General features: G+C 44.5%; 1 protein-coding gene and 1 non-coding gene across 2 annotated transcripts in view; one reads left to right on the top strand and one right to left on the bottom strand.

Moving 5' to 3' along the window:
* Positions 1 to 20353, bottom strand: part of RTF1 (RTF1 homolog, Paf1/RNA polymerase II complex component) — a 67645-nt gene that overhangs the window by 31052 nt on the left and 16240 nt on the right. Inside the window, exon 2 of the mRNA XM_003826612.5 lies at positions 13295 to 13405. Coding sequence (XP_003826660.2) covers positions 13295 to 13405 — 111 coding nt within the window. The remainder of the gene's footprint in view (positions 1 to 13294; positions 13406 to 20353) is intronic.
* Positions 2884 to 2985, top strand: LOC112437400 (U6 spliceosomal RNA). The gene has a single exon (XR_003026019.1). It is a non-coding gene; the product is annotated as a U6 spliceosomal RNA (small nuclear RNA).

The raw sequence follows: 20353 nt of genomic DNA, 5'->3' as shown, positions 1-20353 counted from the left end.
GCAGAAAGCACAGTGAGAAAGGATGAAGGCCATTCTTTGGCATGAATGGCAGCACTGGCACTAACTCCAAAGAGGCAGAAAGTAATGTACATCATTAAATATATGTGCATATACTTTTTAAAACATTGGCATATATTACACAATAACATGACACTTAAACTGGATCAGAAACAGGAAATCCCAGAAATCAAAACATAAGGAACCTGTAATTTGCACTGTCAAACAGGCAGGCAATACAGTTAACTACCCCAAGGCCAAAAAACCATCTTCATCAAGCACTTTAATTATAAGTTGAAAGGCCATACAACCACTTTACAAATTTGCAGACTATTTAGTTACATTAAACCATATCTCCTTTGATATTTTAACTTGCCAACTTAAAATGATTTTAGGTGAAAAATACTTTACTCAGAAACTTTATTCTAATTACCATAAAGAATAATCATCTTTTGATTATCACAGACTGAATATTAAGTCTGGTATTAACATAATATTTCTACATCTAATATCCAACAAAGGCACAAAGTCTTTGTTCCTTCTATAATAGGATGAGAAATTAACCTCCTATTTCACAATAGGTAATAGAAGAAGTAAATTATTTTGATCTTTTTTTGAGGGGGTGGGGTTGGGTAGAGGTGTAGTTCTGAAGATGTTTCCAACTTAGAAATTTTCCATATGAGCTATTCTTAAGAACAACAGTCAGCTAGTTTACCTTCACAAAACATTGTAAAAGGGTGCTATTTTTAATCTTTTTTTTTTGTTTTTGAGCCAGGGTCTCGTTTGTCACCCAGGCTGGAGTGCAGGGCAGCAGGATGATAGCTCACTGCAGCCTTGACCTCCCAGGTTCAAGTGATCCTCCTACCTCAGCCTCCTGAGTAGCTGGGACTACAGGTGTGCACCATCATGCCCAGCTAATTTTTAAATTCTTTTGTAGAGACAGGGTCTTGCTATGTCATTAAGGCTGATCTCAGACTCCTAGACTCATACAATCCTCCAGCCTTGGCCTCCCAAAGTGCTGGGATTACAGGCACAAGCCACCTTGCACAGCCCTAATGCTTCCCTTTTAAGTCTGAGTTTTCAACCATTTCACATTTTAATCATTTCAAGGAAGATAATTTTTTTTTTTTTTTTTTGAGACGGAGTCTCACTCTGTCGTCCAGGCTGGAGTGCAGTGGTGCGATCTCGGCTCACTGCAAGCTCCGCCTCCCGGGTTCACGCCATTGTCCTGCCTCAGTCTCCCGAGTAGCTGGGATTACAGGCATATGCCACCATGCCCAGCTAATTTTGTATTTTTAGCAGAGATGGGGTTTCTCCATGTTGGTCAGGCTGGTCTCGAACTCCCAACCTCAGGCTGGACCTTGGACTCCCGACCTGCCTGCCCTGGCCTCCCAAAGTGCTGGGATTACAGGCATGAGCCACCGCACCTGGCCTAAAACTTCTTATATCTTACAGTACTGAGAAGTTGGAGTGCCGCTACTTGTATATTTACTTTGTATTTTATTTCATTTTATTTTTTATTTTTGAGACTGGGTCTTGCTCTGTTGACCAGGCTGGAATGCAGTGACATGACCATAGCTCACTGCAGCCTTGAATTACTGGGCTCAAGAGATTCTCTCATCTCAGCCTCCTGAGCAGCTGAGATTACAGGTGCATGCCACCATACCTGGCTAATTTGTTAACTTTTTGTAGAGAGGAGGTCTCACTATGTTACCAAGGCTAGTCTCAAACTCCTAAGTTCAAGCAATTCTCCTGCCTCAGTCTCCCAAATTCTGGGATTACAAGCATGAGCCACTGCGCCCAGCCTGTATTTTATTTTTAATAAAACTTTAAAATATAATTTTAATAATAATAAATGTTCATTATATTAGGCCTTAAAAATATAGAAAAGTTGTTTGCTTTTTGTTTTCCTTTCGTTTTTATGATGAGGTCTCACTATGTTGCCCAGGCTGTACTCAAACTCCTGGGCTCAAGTGATATTCCCGCCTCAACCTCCTGAGTAGCTATTACTAGAGAAACACACCACAGTGCACAACCAGAAAAGTATTTGTAAAGTTGGGGAAAAAAAAAAAATCACCAGGCCGGGTGTTGTGGCTCACACCTATAATCCCAGCACTTTGGGAGGCCAAAGTGGGAGGATCACTTGAACACAGGAGTTGGAGACCAGCCTGTGAAACATAGCAAGACCCCACCTCTATTTAAGGAAATATATTTTTTAATTTAAAAAATCACCTGCTGCCGGCTGGGCAGATCACGAGGTCAGGAGATCGACACCATCCTGGCTAACACGGTGAAACCCCGTCTCTACTAAAAATGCAAAAAAACTAGCCGGGCATGGTGGCGGGCGCCTGTAGTCCCAGCTACTCGGGAGGCTGAGGCAGGACAGTGGTGTGAACCCGGGAGGCGGAGCTTGCAGTGAGCCGAGTTCGTACCACTGCACTCCAGCCTGGGCAACAGAGCGAGACTCTGTCTCAAAAAAAAAAAAAAAAAAAAAAAAAAAAAATTCACCTGCCTCCACAACAGGGACAAAAAAATAAAAATAAAATAGGCTGGGCGCAGTGGCTCATGCCTGAAATCCTAGCACTTTGGGAGGCCGAGGCAGGCTGATTGCTTGAGCTCAGGGTTCAAGACTAGCCTGGGCAACATGGTGAAACCCAGTCTTTACAAAAAATACAAAAATTAGCTGGGCATGGTGGCGAACGCTTATAGTCCCAGCTATTCAGGAGGCTAAGGTAGGAGAATGGCTTGAGCCCACGAGGTCCAGGGTGCAGTGAGCCAAGATCACGACACTGAACTCCAGCCTGGGTGACAGAGTGAGAGCTGATCTCAAATAAATAAATTAATTAATTTAATATAATATAAAAATTAATTTAAAAAAATCATCTCTGCTCGCTTCAGCAGCACGTATCTAAAATTAGAATACAGAAAAGATTAGCATGGCCCCTGTGCAAAGATGACATGCAAATTCATGAAATATTCCCTATTTTTTGTTTTGTTTTGTTTTGTTTTTCAAGATGGAGTCTCGCTCTGTCACCCAAGCTGGAGTGCAGTGGTGTGATCTAGGCTCACTGCAACCTCCGCCTCCTGGGTTCAAGGGATTCTCCTGCCTCAGCCTCCCGAGTAGCTGGGAACGTAGTCAACTGCCCCCACACCCAGCTAATTTTTGTATTTTTAGTAGAGACAGGGTTAGTAGAGCCACTATACCCGGGCGAAAATGAGAATTGCTGTGAGTCTGTTCTCTCACCATATTGTTCAGGCTGGTCTCAAACTCCTGACCTCAGGGGGTCTGCCTGCCTCGGCCTCCCAAAGTGCTGAGATTACAGGTGTTAATCACCGTTCCCGGCCAACATTTCCCATTTTTTTAAATTTTATTTTTTTAATCACCTGTATAGCCACCAGTCAATGATAAATGATCACTTTAAAAATCTGGAAGCCAGTCTCAGTATTATTCTTATTTAATTCAGGGAAAGAGACAAAAATAGGTCCCAATAATCTCCCAAAGATTTTTTTTCTCAAGAATAGATCATTTACTCCCATAAACCAGAGATTCCTGAATGCTTTTTTGTCTAAGCACACACTTAAAATATTTGCTCTGTACCTCTTCTCCCAAGAACAGAGTCTAAGCAGAATTGATATGGAAATATCTTAATCCAGCTATTAGTCCAGAGATGGCTCACCCATCCCTGCAAAAATCTTATTCACCTGATTCTGAGACAGAGGGAAAATGAATGATTTCACCAGGATGTAGTAGTAAATGGGATCTAAAGAATAAAGGAAAGAATTAAAGGGATGCTCTTATACTTTCCCCATCCAGAAGGAAGTAGAGGAAATGACCTTGCACTTCTTAATCTGTTTTGAGAACTACGGTTCTACTGAAAGGTAAGCTCTGTTATAACCTTCAAACTGCCCTCAAATGCACCAAACATAAGCCAAGAATGAGAAAATGAGCACCCACTGGTCTGCATCTGAACCAAGTACAGAGGCCAGAGGATCTCCCAATGACCACTGCTCAAAAACCATCTGGGTAAAGGAAAGGATCCATTGTCAGGACTCTTGTACACACTGACATCCTGCTTTCCTAGGTGTACATGTATGCAACCCCACAGAACACCAGAAAAGTATTTTGTAAATATGCAATGAAGAAAACTTAAAAAGAGACTGGATGGAATATGTTTTCTTCCTAATAACAGAGATCGGCAGTTTGACTCTCACTGATGTAACAGGTATTTTAATGGGCAACAATTACCTAGTGAAACAAGGAAGGTGAGTACTATATTCCCCCTTGTCACGCTGAGTGTGTATAGAATGTTATAAGCAGGTCCCCATTCTGTGAAGCAGCTATCCTTCTGGGCATGCAACTGAAAGATGGGAAGAAACACAAGGCGGGGACTGGTTGCTCTGGAATAGGTTGGCATTGAGATGCTGAGTATTTTGAGCATGATGAAGGCAGGAAAGTAAAGAAACTTCAAGATTTGAGAGAGCAAATTATCTCTAATGAGCAAGGAATACCCATATTCCTAGGTCTCAGGACCCAGCATAGAAACCATTCCAACCCAGTGACTCTGAACTGAATTTACAAGTGAAATAAAATACCTTTCAGTAAGTAAGGTTCAAGAATAACAGCTGGGGCTGGGCGTGGTGACTCATGCCTGTAATCCCAACATTTTGTGAGACTGAGGCAGGTGGATCACTTGAGGTCAGGAGTTCAAGACCAGCCTGGCCAACATGGTGAAACCCTGACTCTACTAAAAATACAAAAATTAGCCAGGCCTGGTGGCGGGCGCCTATAATCCCAGTTACTCAGGAGGCCAAGGGAGGAGAATTGCTTGAACCTGGGAGGTGGAGGTTGCAGTGAGCCAAGATCATGCCATTGCACCCCAGCCTGGGTGACAGAGGGAGACTCCGTCTAAAAAAAAAATAATAATAACAGCTGGGCTAGTGACAAACTACACTGGGATTAGGGTCTAAAGAACTGGGATAGAGCCCAAGCCTCTAACCAGAGAGTATCTCCTTATCTGTAAAGTAGGAATAATAACACTGCCTTGACCACCTACCAGGGTAGTGTGAGACTAAAAGGAGAGAGAATAAGAAAAGTTTTAGAGCACACTAGAAACCAGGAAGTTCTACATACATGTGAGGTACTATTTTATGAAAATAAAGTAATTTTTTTTTTTTTTGAGACGGAGTCTTGCTCTGTTGCCCAGGCAGTGGCACAATCTCGGCTCACTGCAACCTCCACCTCCTGGGTTCAAGCGATTCTCCTGCCTCAGCCTCCTGAGTAGCTGGGACTACAGGCGTGCGCCACCACGCCTGGCTAATTTTTTGTATTTTTAGTAGAAAAGGGGTTTCACTGTGTTAGTCAGGATGGTCTCGATCTCCTGACCTCGTGATCCGCCCGCCTCAACCTCCCAAAGTGTTGGGATTACAGGCCTAAGACACCGCACCCGGCCAAAAATGAGAATTTCTGTGAGTCTGTTCTCTCATCTGTGGGGAAAAAAAAGTTCAGATGATCTCTAAGACCCTGTAACATTGTAGGTTTCCATATGAACTGAATGTTATTCTGAGTCAAACTAATCATAAGAAAAGTTCTATAGTCATTATTCTAGATACTGACAATGGCCACAAAAAAGATGTGTTTGAGAGGGCACGGTTCCTGATTTAGGTGTTTTTTTCTGAAAATAAAAAAAGAGTCAGAGGAAGCTGGGTGTGGTGGCTCACACCTGTGCTGGGATCAGCACTCTGGGAGGCCGAGGCAGACAGATCACTTGAGGCCAGGAGTTCGAAACCAGCCTGGCCAACATAGTGAAACCCCGTCTCTACTAAAAATACAAAAAAATTAGCGGGGCGTGGTAGCATGTGCCTGTAATCCCAGCTACTTGGAAGACTGAAGTACAAGAATTGCCTGAACCCAGGAGGCAGATGTTACAGTGGGCGGAGATTGAGCCACCACACTCCAGCCCTCTTGATAGAGCAAGACTCTGTTTCCAAAAAAAAAAAAAAAAATGGGGTCAGGAGTTGAAGAGTAAATGCAATTTTTTTTAATCCCAAGTGACAGGAGGCAGTAAATGCAATTTAATGTCAGCCTGAAGACATGAAGAATACCTTAGCTTTCTTAGCTTTCTTTTCCTTTCTACTGTGTAATCAGATAAAGTACAAAAGACACTATTGTATTTAATCATCAAGCAATCACATACATTTAACTGGAAAGCATAGAGAATCCTTGCACTCAATCACAAAAACTTGCAGTCTAGTTATGAAGACAAAAGCACAAACAAAACAGAAGTGATACCAAAAAATGAACAATATAATTAATACTACATTACACTGTTAGGTTGGGAGTGTCGGAATTTCTTGAAAATACATTTGAGCAATCAGCTAGTCCATGAAAATCACCTTATTCCAAATTCTTGCCATGAGATCTTAATGGTGTCTAGAAAGATAAGGTGTTACTGTCTATTTGTCTGCACAGTTAAGAGCCAATATGTAAAACATAAAGCTCATGAGGCCGGGCGCAGTGGCTCACGCCTGTAATCCCAGCACTTTGGGAGGCTGAGGCGGGCGGATCACGAGATCAGGAGATCAAGACCATCCTGGCTAACACAGAGAAACCCCGTCTCTACTAAAAATACAAAAAAAAATTAGCTGGGCATTGGTGGTGGGCGCCTGTAGTCCCAGCTACTGGGGAGGCTGAGGCAGGAGAATGGCGTGAATCCGGGAGGTGGAGCTTGGAGTGAGCCAAGATCGTGCCACTGCACTCCAGCCTGGGCGACAGACCGAGACTCCGTCTCAAAAAAAAAAAAAAATAAATAAAATAAAATAAAAATAAAGCTCATGAGCAATCTAAACAGCTGTCACTAAGTTCAAGTACTAAAGCGCAGTATTCCAGCCTAAACTCTATGGCATTCCCTGGCTTCCTGACCCCACGACAGAAAATATGCAGTAAGTTGGAAGTGTTATAGAAGACATTACCAAGAAAAGAGCACAATGGTCACTTCTTACCAATATAACAGAGGAAAAAGGAAGCTGTATAAAGCAGTACCACACAGCTGGATATTTTGGAAGACATTTTTTCACAGTACAAGAACTGTTATTCGTAATCATGGCTTTAAATCAACAGAAAAACTACTACATATAATATCTAACGGGCCGGCCGCGATGGTCACGCCTGTAATCCTAGCACTTTGGGAGCCCGAGGCAGGCGGATCACCTGAGCTCAGGAGTTCAACACCAGCCTGGGTAACACGGTGAAACCCCATCTCTATTAAAAGTACAAAAAGTTAGCCGGGCGTGGTGGCAGACGCCTGTAATCCCAGCTACTCGAGAGGCTGAGGCAGGAGAATCTCTTGAACCCAGGAGGCGGAGGTTGCAGTGAGCTGAGATTGCACCACTGCACTCCAGCCTGGATGACAGAGCAAGACTCTGGCTCAAAAAAAAAAAAAAATCTAGCAAGTATTTTTCTTTTTTCTTTTGAGACAGAGTCTCACTCTGTTGCCCAGGTTGGAGTGCAGTGGCATGATTACAGCACACTGCACCCTTGACCTCCTGAGGTTAGGTGATCCTCCCACCTCAGCCTCCTGAGTAGCTGGGGTAACAGATGCACACCACCACACCTGACTAATTTTTGTATTAAAAAAAATTTTTTTTTTAATTTTTTTCTTTTTTTTTTTTTGAGATGGAGTCTCGCTCTGTCGCCCAGGCTGGAGTGCAGTGGTGCAATCTCGGCTCACTGCAAGCTCTGCCCCCCGGGTTCACGCCATTCTCCTGCCTCAGCCTCCAGAGTAGCTGGGACTACAGGTGCCCGCCACCACGCCCGGCTAATTTTTTTGTATTTTTAGTAGAGACAGGGTTTCACCATGTTAGCCAGGATGGTCTCAAGCTCCAGATCTTGTAATCTGCCTGTCTCGGCCTCCCAAAGTGCTGAGATTACAGGCGTGAGCCACTGCACCCGGCCCAATTTTTCTATTATTGCACCTCTAGCTACAATAATTTTTGTATTTTTAGTAGAGATGGGGTTTTGCCATATTGCCCAGGCTGGTCCCGAACTTCCCAGCTTAAGCAATCCTCCCACCTTGGCCTCCCAAATTGCTGACTATAGGTGTGAGCCACCACACCCTGCTGGCCATTTTTTTTTTTAACCCCAACTCATGATTGAATGGCTGCTAGCTCCCCTCCTTTTCACCTTGTTATTTTCCCTTCCAATCACTCTTGTTTGAACCTTTGATGCTTCTTCTCTGATCAAATGCTTTCAAGGAGAGGAAGTGACAGCATCAAAGTGCCACACCACAGCATTCTGACCTTGACCTTGGCCAATGTAAATCTTACAAACAGCCTTGCTTCTTAGTTTTACATGTGCCTCCAGATATCGAGAATAATTCAATCACTAAAAATAATAGGACAAGTATATACTCTGTCATTAAATGTTGGTGTTTCCCCCCACCAAGATACATTATATGTGAAACATCTACTTATTTCCTCACTAATATGACATTATACTGAATGTCCAGTGTACCCATTTTTTTCAGGATAGAAAACTTTCAGAGCTTCTGTCCATTTCCCCTCTCCCTCATCAATTAGCTAAATATCTTTTTGCTCTAAAATCAGTGCATGTCTCTGATTTTATAAACAAATTACCGATTAACTTTTTAGCTCAGTTGTTCTTGACCAATTTTCTGTCCTAGCAAATCTGAGGGGACAAACGCATTTCTTTCTACCTATATTAATGGCTCACTAATGAAAAGAAACAGTATGAGAGACATATATAAGTTTGAAAAAACTGCAGGGCAGCTTCTGGTACAAGGAGGGCTTCCTCTGATGGAAAATTGCCACTTTATTTAATTTATTTATCTTTATTGAGATGCAGTCTCACTCTGGGGCCCAGCCTGGAATATAGTGGAGCGTTCTCGGCCCACTGCAACCTCTGCCTTCTGGGCTCAAGCGATTTTCATACCTTAGCCTCCCGAGTAGCTAGGACTACAGGCGCCCACTACTACGCCTGGCTAATTTTTGCATTTTTAGTAGAGACAGGGTTTCGCCATGTTGGCCAGTCTGGTCTCGAACTCCTGACCTCAAGTGATCTACCTGCCTTGGCCTCCCAAAGTGCTGGGATCACAGGTGTGAGCCACCATGCCTGGCCCGAGAATTGCCACTTTAACAACCAAATTTCTAAAAGGTTAATCTGCAGGCGTTAAAGACACAAAAGTTGAAGAAACGAGAAGACATAGCAAACTACTTCAGTATGTGTTTTGTCACCCATGAAAGATGTATTAATAATCATTATGATGGTGGCTCACACCTGTGATCCCAGCACTTTGGGAGGATGAGGCCGGCGGATCATGAGGTCAGGAGATCAAGATCATCCTGGCTAGCACTGTAAAACCCCGTCTCTACTAAAAATACAAAAAATTAGCCAGGCGTGGTGGTGAGCGCCTGTAGTCCCAGCTGCTCGGGAGGCTGAGGCAGAAGAATGGCGTGAACCCGGGAGGCAGAGCTTACAGCGAGCCAAGATCGCGCCACTGCACTCCAGCCTGGGCAACAGAGAGAGACTCCATCTCAAAAAAAAAAAAAAATCATTATGAAAGGGGAAAAAAAGAGCCACTGTCTCAAACTTTATACCCTAAGAATCTCTCAGAAGTCCCCTACCCAATCTAAAATGTCCACAGCAGCAATAAGTTTGAGCTCACAGTAATAACATTGAGTTACACAGTGGCTGGAAGAATTTTTTAATAAAGATTTTAATAGTTACTTTCTGAACTGTCCAAAATAATGAACTATTTGCTCTAACTCTGAGGTGCTCGTGCTAAGCTAGTATCTTGGGCCAAAGAGACATGATGGAAACAGAAAAACAGGCATCTTTCAGAATGACCATGATACAGACGCTGCTGCTCTCGTGAGAGAGGGACTGGAGTAGAGTTACAATAAGCCTGAGGGCCTGGAGTACTAGAATCTGAAGGCAGCAGCAGGAGCTAAGAATCCTGTAGGGGAAAAGTCACTCAAACGCTCATTTCTTGCTGGGCAGGGTGGAGCTTGCTGTCAGCTTTTTCTCCAATATGTGCACAAATCATTGGGTAGTGTTCTAAGATGAGCAGTTTTTTACTTCATTAAGCAGCTGCAAGTAACAAAGGGAACCCTAAACCATGAAGAATTTTATGGATGTGGATCTCCTCTAACACAAGTTGTGGGCTCCTCTAATGCTTTGGCTAAAAAAGGAGGAAGGGAATCTCAGTACTAACTGCAAAAGTTAGGACTCTGACCTAACTTTTAACAACAGATATATGGAGAATGAATGTGTTCCAAGCAGACTTACTGCTTGTATCTTAAGGAATACCAGAGACCACAAACACATTACAGGGTATTCCAGGCATAACACATATTCAAACTTAATACAATACTGAGTGGCAAGGGTGGACCACAGCAGCTGACTTCTGAAACATGAAAAATAAAAGTAGCTGTAAGAATAGTGGGAGAGAGGCCAGACATGGTGGCTCACGCCTGTAATCCCAGCACTTTGGGAGGCCGAGGTGGGCGGATCACAAGGTCAGGAGATAGAGACCATCCTGGCTAACATGGTGAAACCCCGTCTCTACTAAAAATACAAAAAATTAGCCGGGAGTGGTGGCAGGCGCCTGTAGTCCCAGCTATTTGGGAGGTTGAGGCAGAAGAATGGAGTGAGCCCAGGAGGCGGAGCTTGCAGTGAGCCGAGATCACGCCACTGCACTCCAGCCTGGGTGACAGAGTGAGACTCCGTCTCAAAAAAAAAAAAAAAAAAAAAAAAAGAGGACTAGTGGGAGAGAAAATTATTTCAAGGTTTTTCTGTATTGTCTAGGCATTTAAAGAAAGAAAACAGAAAACAAAATGAAAAAGCAAATTATTTCATAGACCCCCACTGATTTTTTGTTAATTTGAGAGAAATTATACTTTATCCATTAAAAATAAACAAAAGATAAACTTTTGGCCAGGCACAGGGCTCACGCCTCTAATCCCAGCACTTTGGGAAGCCGAGGCGGGCAGATCACGAGGTCAAGAGAATGAGACCATCTTGGCTAACATGGTGAAACCCCGACTCTACCAAAAATACAAAAAATTAGCTGGGTGTGGTGACATGCGCCTGGAGTCCCAGCTACTTGGGAGGTTGAGACAGGAAAATTGCTTGAACCCAGGAGGCAGAGGTTGCAGTGAGCTGAGATCGCACCACTGCACTCCAGCCTGGCAACAGAGCGAGACTCTGTCTCAAAAAAAAAAAAAAAAAAAGAGGCCAGGCGCGGTGGCTCACGCCTATAATCCCAGCACTTTGGGAGGCCAAGGGGGCGGGTCACCTGAGGTTAGGAGTTTGAGACCAGCCTGGCCAACATGGTGAAACCCCATCTCTACTAAAAATAAAAAATTAGCCAGGTGTGGTGGCACGCGCCTGTAGTCCCAGCTACTCAGGAGGCTGAGGCAGGAGAATCTCTTAAACCCGGAAGGCAGAGGTTGCAGTGAGCTGAGATTGCGCCGCTGCACTGTAGCCTGGGTGACAGAGTGAGACGCAGTCTCAAGAAAAAAAAAAAAAAAAAGAAATTATCACTACAGTTGATCAGAAGGCAATCACTCCAATATGCACATGCAGGGCACCGGTAAATACTATTCAGCTGCTAATTAAATTTCATTATATTAAATAAACATTTTTTACTTTACTGTTAACAAATATTTTCCTAGGCTGTAGGGTAAGAAATTACACTGAAAGGTGATATCCGGCTTCGGTGCAAGGAGTTACTAAGGGGAAGAAAATACTTTAAATCAAATGAAAGGCTGGGTGCAATGGCTCATGCCTGTAATCTCAGCAGTTTGGGAGGCCAAGGCAGGTGGATCATCTGAGGTCGGAAGTTTGAGACCAGCCTGGCGAATGTGGCAAAACCCTGTCTCCACTAAAAATACAAAAATCAGCCGGGCACTGTGGTGCATGCTTGTAGTTCCAGCTACTTGGGAGGCTGAGGCAGGAGAATCGCTTGAACCCGAGAGGCAGAGGTTGCAGTGAGCCGAGATCGTGCCGTTGCACTCTGGCCTGGGCGATAAGAGTGAGACTCCATCTCAAAAAAATAAAATAAAATAAATAAATCAAATGAGAAACATGTAGAAGTGTTTCAAATATCTTTCCCCTCATCCCTGTCTTCCATTAAGGTTTTGGATCTTTTAGGGCCTGCCATTGTTGGTAGGTAATTTGGGAAAGTGACCTTGGTCTAGACAATGAACAGTTGGATTTTCCTCCTTTGAAGTTAACACCATCACTCTGAGGGATGTTGAATCAATCTTCCCAAAGTTTCTTTTCTCACTAAAGTATTTCCCATTAAACTACAGCATCCTTGATAGAATTTATTTTCTAACATGAAAGTGAGATTAAAAAGATGACTCAAAAAGAAAAAAGAGAGTCCGGGCGCAGTGGCTTACACCTGTAATCCCAGCACTTTGGGAGGCCAAGGTGGGTGGATCACGAGGTCAGGAGATTGAGACCACCCTGGCTAACACGGTGAAACCCCGTCTCTACTAAAAATAAAAAAAAAATTAGCCAGGCCTGGTGGCGGGTGCCTGTAGTCCCAGCTAGTCAGTAGGCTGAGGCAGGAGAATGGCGTGAACCTGGAAGGCGGAAGTTGCAGTGAGCCAAGATCACACCACTGCACTCCAGCCTGGCGACAGAGTGAGACTCTGTCTCGAAAAAAAAAAAGAAAATAAAAGAAAAAATAGGATTACTGACTGTACCACTTCTGCAATAAGGCTGAAAAAAAAAAAAAGCTACAGAATGACTACGCATGTCCTGCAGAGGGACCCGCTAGGTAACTAGCAGTACAATGAACATGACATTCAATAGCTTTCATTACACCATTTTCTTTTTTTTTTTGAGACAGAGTCTTGCTTTGTCACCCAGGCTGCAGTGCAGTGGGGCGATCCCGGCTCACTGCAACCTCTGCCTCCTGAGTTCAAGCAATTCTCCTGCCTCAGCCTCCTTAGTAGCTGGGATTACAGGCGTGCACCACCACGCCTGGCTAATTTTTGTATTTTTAGTAGAGACAGGGTTTCACCATGTTGGCCAGGCTGGTCTCGAACTCCTGACCTCAGGTGATCCACCCACCTCAGCCTCCCAAAGTGCTGGGATTACAGGAGAGAGCCACAGCGCCCGGCCTTACTTACACCATTTTCTTTCCCCAATAAATTCTTGTAGATCTTAGGCTGTAAGTCTCCGTTTAAGGAAATGAGGCCAACAGGAGCCACCAAAGCGAGGAGCCTCAACTATCTAATGGTCCCAGAAGCCGAGGCCCTCCACACCCACCTCATCGTCACTGTCAGACGTCTCCGAGTCTGACGAGGCTGCAGGCTGACTCACAGGCGGCTCCTTCTCCTCAGAGTCACTGCGCTTTCGCTTTGCCAGGGACAAGAGCTCCTAATGGGACAAAAATAGGCACATCAGTTTTGTTCAACAGAGAAAGAATATCCAAGAATAATAAAATGCCCACCCTCTCTAGATCTTTTTTATATTTTTGTGTTTTCAACTAAAGGACATTGTCACGGGGACTTCTATCAGCATGAACAGACTGACTGCTAGGATTCCAAGATGCTGAAGAAATGTTTAGAAAATCTGCCCCACCTTTTCAATGGATAATATATGTCTGAAGTTGGACAGGAAATGAAACCAAACTGGAGGCTATCCCCAAATTGTTCCTGATTCTACCCTAAACAACAGAAGCACTGATTCTCTGGGACTGGTAAGAAACACGTTTACAAAGGTAACCTAGTCACTGTTTTATCCGGTTTAGTATTTTAATGTAAAATTGGCATTTGTGGGGCAGTTTTGAATAAGCTTACAAACTGTAATTTCTGAGGTCATTTTATATTTTGAATACTTAAACCAGAAAAAAAGTGTCCAGTGTTTAATCCAGTTTGTGACAACAAGCAGTAAGTGTGCTGGCCACTACACCAGAATCCTAATTTCACAAGCCCTATTCTCCCAATTCACCACCTCTGCCTTGTCCTGGTCATTTAAGCGAGATGACAGTAAGAAGGAAGTACCAGTAAGTAAGCCATGACTACAACCAAGATTTGCTCTGTCACATGGTTCCCTTCTCACTTGAAGTCTCCCCAACTCAGTCCAGTCACTCAAAAAGCAACAAAAGGTTACTTGCTCTGCTTTCTGCTAATACCAATACCAGTTCACAATTATACTGTACTCACTAGATGCCAGATACTTTTCTTTTTTCTTTTTTTTTGAGACAGAGTCTCACTGTGTCACCCAGGCTGGAGTACAGTGGTGTGACCTTGGCTTACTACAAGCTCTGCCTCCCGGGTTCACGCCATTCTCCTGCCTCAGCCTCCGGAGTAGCTGTCAGGCGCCCACCACCACGCCCGGCTAATTTTTTTTTTTTTGTATTTTTAGTGGAGACGGGGTTTGACCACATTAGCCAGGATGGTCTCGATCTCCTGACCTCGTGATCCGCCCGCCTTGGCATCCCAAAGTGCTGGGATTACAGGTGTGAGCCCCCACACCCAGCCCAATGCAAGGTACTTTTCTAAACATCTGATATTTAATCTTCACAACAACTGATATCATTACCATTTAAAGATAATGAAAGAAAAGAGATTTTTTTGTTGTTCTTGGTTTTTATTGTTTGTTTGTTTCAAGATGGAGTCTTGCTCTGTCGCCCAGGCTGGAGTGCAGTGGCGAGATCTCGGCTTACTGCAACCTCCGCCTCCCGGGTTCAAGCGATTCTCCTGAGTCAATCTCCCGAGTAGCTGGGACTACAGGGGCGTGCCACCACACCTGGGTAATTTTTTGTATTTTAGTAGAGACGGGGTTTCACCAAGTTGGCCAGGATGGTCTCGATCTCCTGACCTTGTAATCCGCCCAACTCGACCTCCCGAAGTGCTGGGATTACAGGCGTGAGCCACCACGCCTGGTCTCTTATTGTTTTTGAGACAGAGACTCGCTCTGTTGCCCAGGCTAGAGTGCAGTGGCACAATCTCGGCTGACTGAAACCTCCACCTCCAAGATTCAAGCAATGGCCGTGCCTCAGCCTCCCAAGTAGATGGGACTACAGGAGAATGCCACCATGCCTGGCTAATTTTTTTTTTTTTTTTTTTTTTGAGACAGAGTCTTGCTCTGTCGCCCAGGCTGGAGTGCAGTGGTGTGATCTCGGCTTACTGCAAGCTCCGCCTCCCGGGTTCATACCATTCTACTGCCTCAACCTCCCAAGTAGCTGGGACTACAGGCACCCACCACCATGCCTGGCAATTTTTTTTTTTTTTTTTTTTTTGAGACGGAGTCTCGCTCTGTCACCCAGGCTAGAGTGCAGTGGCACAATCTTGGCTCACTGCAAGATCGGCCTCCTGGGTTCACACCATTCTCCTGCCTCAGCCTCCTGAGTAGCTGGGACTACCGGTGCCAGCCAAGCCCAGCTAATTTTTTTTTGTTTTGTTTTTTGTTTTAGTAGAGATGGGATTTCACTGTGTTAGCCAGGATGGTCTCAATCTCCTGACCTCGTGATCCGCCTGCCTTGGCCTCCCAGAGTGCTAGGATTACAGGCGTGAGCCACTGCACCCGGCCATGCCTGGCTAATTTTTGTACTTTTAGTAGAAATGGGGTTTTGTCATGCTGCCCAGGCTGGTCTTGAACTACTGACCTCAGGTGATTCACTCGCCTTGGCCTCCCAAAGTGCTGGGATTACAGGTGTGAACCACCACACCAGGCCAAGAAACTAAGGAGTTTAAGTAACTTACCCAAGCTGTGTAATTTACCTAGTAACACAGCTGGTACATGATAGAGCCAGGATTCAAACCTCGGCAGACAGAATCCTGGCTCCTAACTGAGTCATGGCTTACTAGTCTAAAACATTTTTCCCTTCTGCCAAAAGAGAGAAGATACAGCTAATAAACACTAGTAGTAATATTCCTTAATGATGATGGTGCTACACAATTATGGATCAAGTGCCAAGGCAGATTGTAAAATAATAGAGTGCTACAAAGTATCTGTTTTATTCTTCCAGTCTCTATTTTAGGAGTATATCCTCCCTCCGTGGCTAAAATGAGAAATGACCTTCTCAGATTAAACAACTGACTCTCTTGTTGATAAACACTCATAAAATGTTAACTCTTGTCATTTCACTAGACAGAGTTAACATACCAACTTCCTGAAAGACTGAAATCATACTCTGCTTTTTCATATCAAAATGTTAACTCTATGGACCAAATGCAAATTATATCAACACTTGTGTGTTTACAGTCGTTTTAAAACCTGAGGTAAACTGGGCACGGTGGTTTACACCTGTAATCCCAACACTTTGGGAGGCCAAGGTGGGAGGCTTGCTTGTAGAGACCCAGTCTCTATAAAAACAAAATAAAACAAAACAAAAAACCCAAACGAGGTATAATTTATATATATTTTATCCTTTCTAATATACTTTTCTAATATACTAATACATATAGTTCTATGAGTTTGACAAATACTTTAAATCACGACCACAGTCAAGATCTTTATCTTCTCTGATACAGAGAAGATCTAATCTCATCTCTGACTCCTTCAGGTTCACAAATACACTAGTACTCCTGTTTTGATACCAATTGATTATAACAAAGATTTGGATTTGCTATTAATCAAAACACAGCAGACATCTGCTAAAAGTTACTGTAGGCAGGAGGCTATAGGCAGGAGAATCGCTTGAACCCAGGACGCAGAGGTTGCAGTGAGCTGAGATCACGCCACTGCACTCCAGCCTGGGCGACAGAGCGAGACTCCATCTCAAAAAAAAAAAAAAAAAGAGTTACTGTAACTAAAGTAAGACATTAGTACTGCTGGCCAGGCGCGGTGGCTCACGCCTGTAATCCCAGAACTTTGGGAGGCCAAGGCGGGCAGATCACAAGGTCAGGAGTTCAAGACCATCCTGGCCAACATAGTGAAACTCTGTCTCTACTAAAAATACAAAAAATTAGCCAGGCATGGTGACGTGCGCCTGTAATCCCAGCTACTCGGGAGGCTGAGGCAGGAGAACTGCTTCAACCTGGCAGGCAGAGGTTGCAGTGAGCAGAGATCGCATCACTGCACTCCAGCCCGGGTGACAGTGCAAGACTCCATCTCAAAAAGAAAAAAAAAAAAAAAGACATTAGTACTGCCTTCCTGCTAAGGAGGTTCCACTCTATATCCCATCATCTACACTCTATAGTTCCATCATCCCTCAATTCTCTCATCTTTATACATCCCTTCTCCCATTCCCTGGCAACCAGAGACCTGTTTTCTGTCCCTATAGAACATCATATAGATGGAATCATATAGTATCTTAGCCTTTTGAGTTTGGCTTCTTTCATTTGGCATAGTGCATTTGAGATTCATTCACATTACAGCATGTATCATTACTATAGTTTGTCTCTATTTTTGCTAAGTAGTATTCCACTGTATGAATGTATCAGTTTGTTGAACCATTTACCAGCTGAAAAATATTTGTGCTAGGTGCAGTGGTTCACGCCTATAATCCCAGCACTTTGGGAAGCCAAGGTGGGAGGACCGCTTGAGCCCAAAAGTTTGAGACCAGCTTGGCAACATAGCATGACCTCATCTTTACTTAAAAAAAAAAAAAAGGCCAGGCGCGGTGGCTCACGCCTGTAATTCCAGCACTTTGGGGAGGCCAAGGTGGCGGATCACCTGAGGTTGGGAGTTCGAGACCAGCCTGACCAACATGGAGAAACCGCATCTCTACTAAAAATAAAAAATTAGCTGTGCGTGGTGGTGCATGCCTGTAATCCTAGCTACTCGGGAGGCTGAGGCAGAAGAATTGCTTGAACCTGGGAGGCAGAGGTTGCAGTGAACTGAAATAGCGCCATTGCACTCCAGCCTGGGCAAAAAGAGCAAAACTCCATCAAAAAAAAAAAAAAAAAAAAGTGTGGTAGCAAACAACAACAACAATAAAACATCTGAGTTGTTACCATTTGGGGGTAATTGTATGTTCATATATAGTCTTCTATGTAAACATTAGTTTTTACTTCACTTTGAGTAAATACCTAGGACTGGGATTGCTGGGTTATATAGTAATACATTTATGGTCTTTACCATTACCTTTTTTCCCATATTACTTTAATGTAAATTTATAAGCTTTAAAGACTTCTGGGCTGGGTGCAGTGGCTCACGTTTGTAATACCACTACTTTGGGAGGCTGAGGCAGGTATATCACTTGAGGTGTGCCTGGCCAACATGGTGAAACCTGATCTTTGCTAAAAATACAAAAATTAGCTGGGCATGGTGGCGCACGCCTGTAGTCCTAGCTGCTCAGGAGGCTGAGGTGGGAGAATCACTTGAGTCTGGGAGGTGGGGGTTGCGGTGAGCAAAGATCATGCCAGTGCACTCCAGCCTGGGCAACAGAGTGAGACTCTGTCTCAAAAAGGCAGAAAAGACTTCTGGTAAGTAATCTCTTCTCTGACCCCTTAAGGTTCACAAATGCATTATTATGCCAGTTTTATATTTTTATTTATTTTTCTTTTTTTGAGATGGACTCTCACTATGTCTCCCAGGCTGGAGTATAGTGGAGTGATCTCGGCTCACAGCAACCTCCACCTCCCTGGTTCAAGTGATTCTCCTGCCTCAGCCTCCCAAGTAGCTGGGACTATAGGCGCACACCACCACACCCAGCTAATAGTTTTGTATTTTTAGTAGAGACAGGTTTTCACCATGTTGGCCAGGATGGTCTCAAACTCCTGATGATCTGCCCACCTCAGCCTCCCAAAGTGTTGGGATTACAGGCATGAGCCACCGCAGCTGACCTTAGTATGCCTGTTTGTTTTTCTTTTTTTTGTGAGACGGAGTTTCACTCTTGTTGCCCAAGCTGGAGTGCAATGGTGCGATCCCAGCTCACTGCAACCTCGGCCTCCTGGTTCAAGCAATTCTCCTGCCTCAGCCTCCCAAGTAGCTGGGATTACAGGTGCGCACCACAACACCTGGCTAATTTTTTGTATTTTTAGTAGAAGTAGGGTTTCACCACGTTAGCCAGGCTGGTCTTGAACTCCTGATCTCAGGTGAGCCGCCGCCTTGGCCTCCCAAAGTGCTGGGATTACAGGTGTGAGCCACCATGCCCAGCCTAGTATGCCTGTTTTAATACCAATTCGTTATAAGAGAAATTGGGATTTGCTATCAATCAAACCATAGTAGACATTTGTTAAAAGTTACTGTAACTGAAGTGTTAAGACATTAGTACTGCCTTCCTGTTAAGGAGGTTCCGCTCTACATACTGAAAACCTAGGCCGGGCGCAGTGGCTCACGCCTGTAATCCCAGCACTTTGGGAGGCTGAGGCGGGTGGATCACGAGGTCAGGAGATCGAGACCAACCTGGCTAACACAGTGAAACCCTGTCTCTACTAAAAATACAAAAAATTAGCCAGGCGTGGTGGCGAGCGCCTGTAGTCCCAGGTACTCCGGAGGCTGAGGTGGGAGAATGGCGTGAACCCGGGAGGCGGAACTTGCAGTGGGCCGAGATTGTGCCACTGCACTCCATCCAGACTGAGTGACAGAGCAAGACTCCGTCTCAAAAAAAAAAAAAGAAAACCTAACAAACAGCTCTCCTTCATCAACAAACAACTGCATCTGGTAAGTACAATCCCTCTTCTACTACATTAAATACCATACTAACAATAGTATGGCCGGGCACAGTGGCTCATGCCTGTAATCCCAGCATTTTGGAAGGCCGAGGTGGGCGGATCACAAGGTCAGGAGTTCAACACCATCCTGGCCAGCATGGTGAAACCACGTCTCTACTAAAAATACAAAAAATTAGCCAGGCATGGGGGCGTGCACCTGTAGTCTAGCTACTCGGGAGGCTGAGGCAGGAGAATCACTTCAACCTGGCAGGTGAAGGTTGCAGTGGGCCAAGATCGTGCCACTGCACTCCGGCCTGCACAACAGAGGGAGACTGCGTCTCAAAAAAAAAAAAAAAAGTATGAGCCAGGGACACTGGCTCACAACTGTAGTCCTAGCACTTTGGGAGGCCGACGAGGGCTGATCGTTTGAGCCCAGGAATTCGAGACCAGTCTGGGCAATGTGGTGAAACCCCGTCTGTACAAAAAATACAAAAACTCAGCCAGCTGTGGTGGCACATGCCTATAGTCTCAGCTACTCAAGAGGCTGAGGCAGAATTGTTTGAGTCTGGGTGGTTGAGAATGCAGTGAACCACTTCACTCCAGCCTGGGAAATAGAGCAAGACACTGCCTTAAAAAGAAAAACCCGGCCGGGCGCGGTGGTTCATGCCTGTAATCCCAGCACTTTGGGAGGCCGAGGCAGGTGGATCACGAGGTCAGCAGTTCGAGACCAGTCTGACCAACATGGTGAAACCCTGTCTCCACTAAAAATACAAAAAAAGTA

Source organism: Pan paniscus, chromosome 16 (assembly GCF_029289425.2).
Source record: "Pan paniscus chromosome 16, NHGRI_mPanPan1-v2.0_pri, whole genome shotgun sequence".
Lineage (NCBI taxonomy): Eukaryota > Metazoa > Chordata > Mammalia > Primates > Hominidae > Pan > Pan paniscus.
This window is presented reverse-complemented; position numbering and strand designations above follow the sequence as displayed.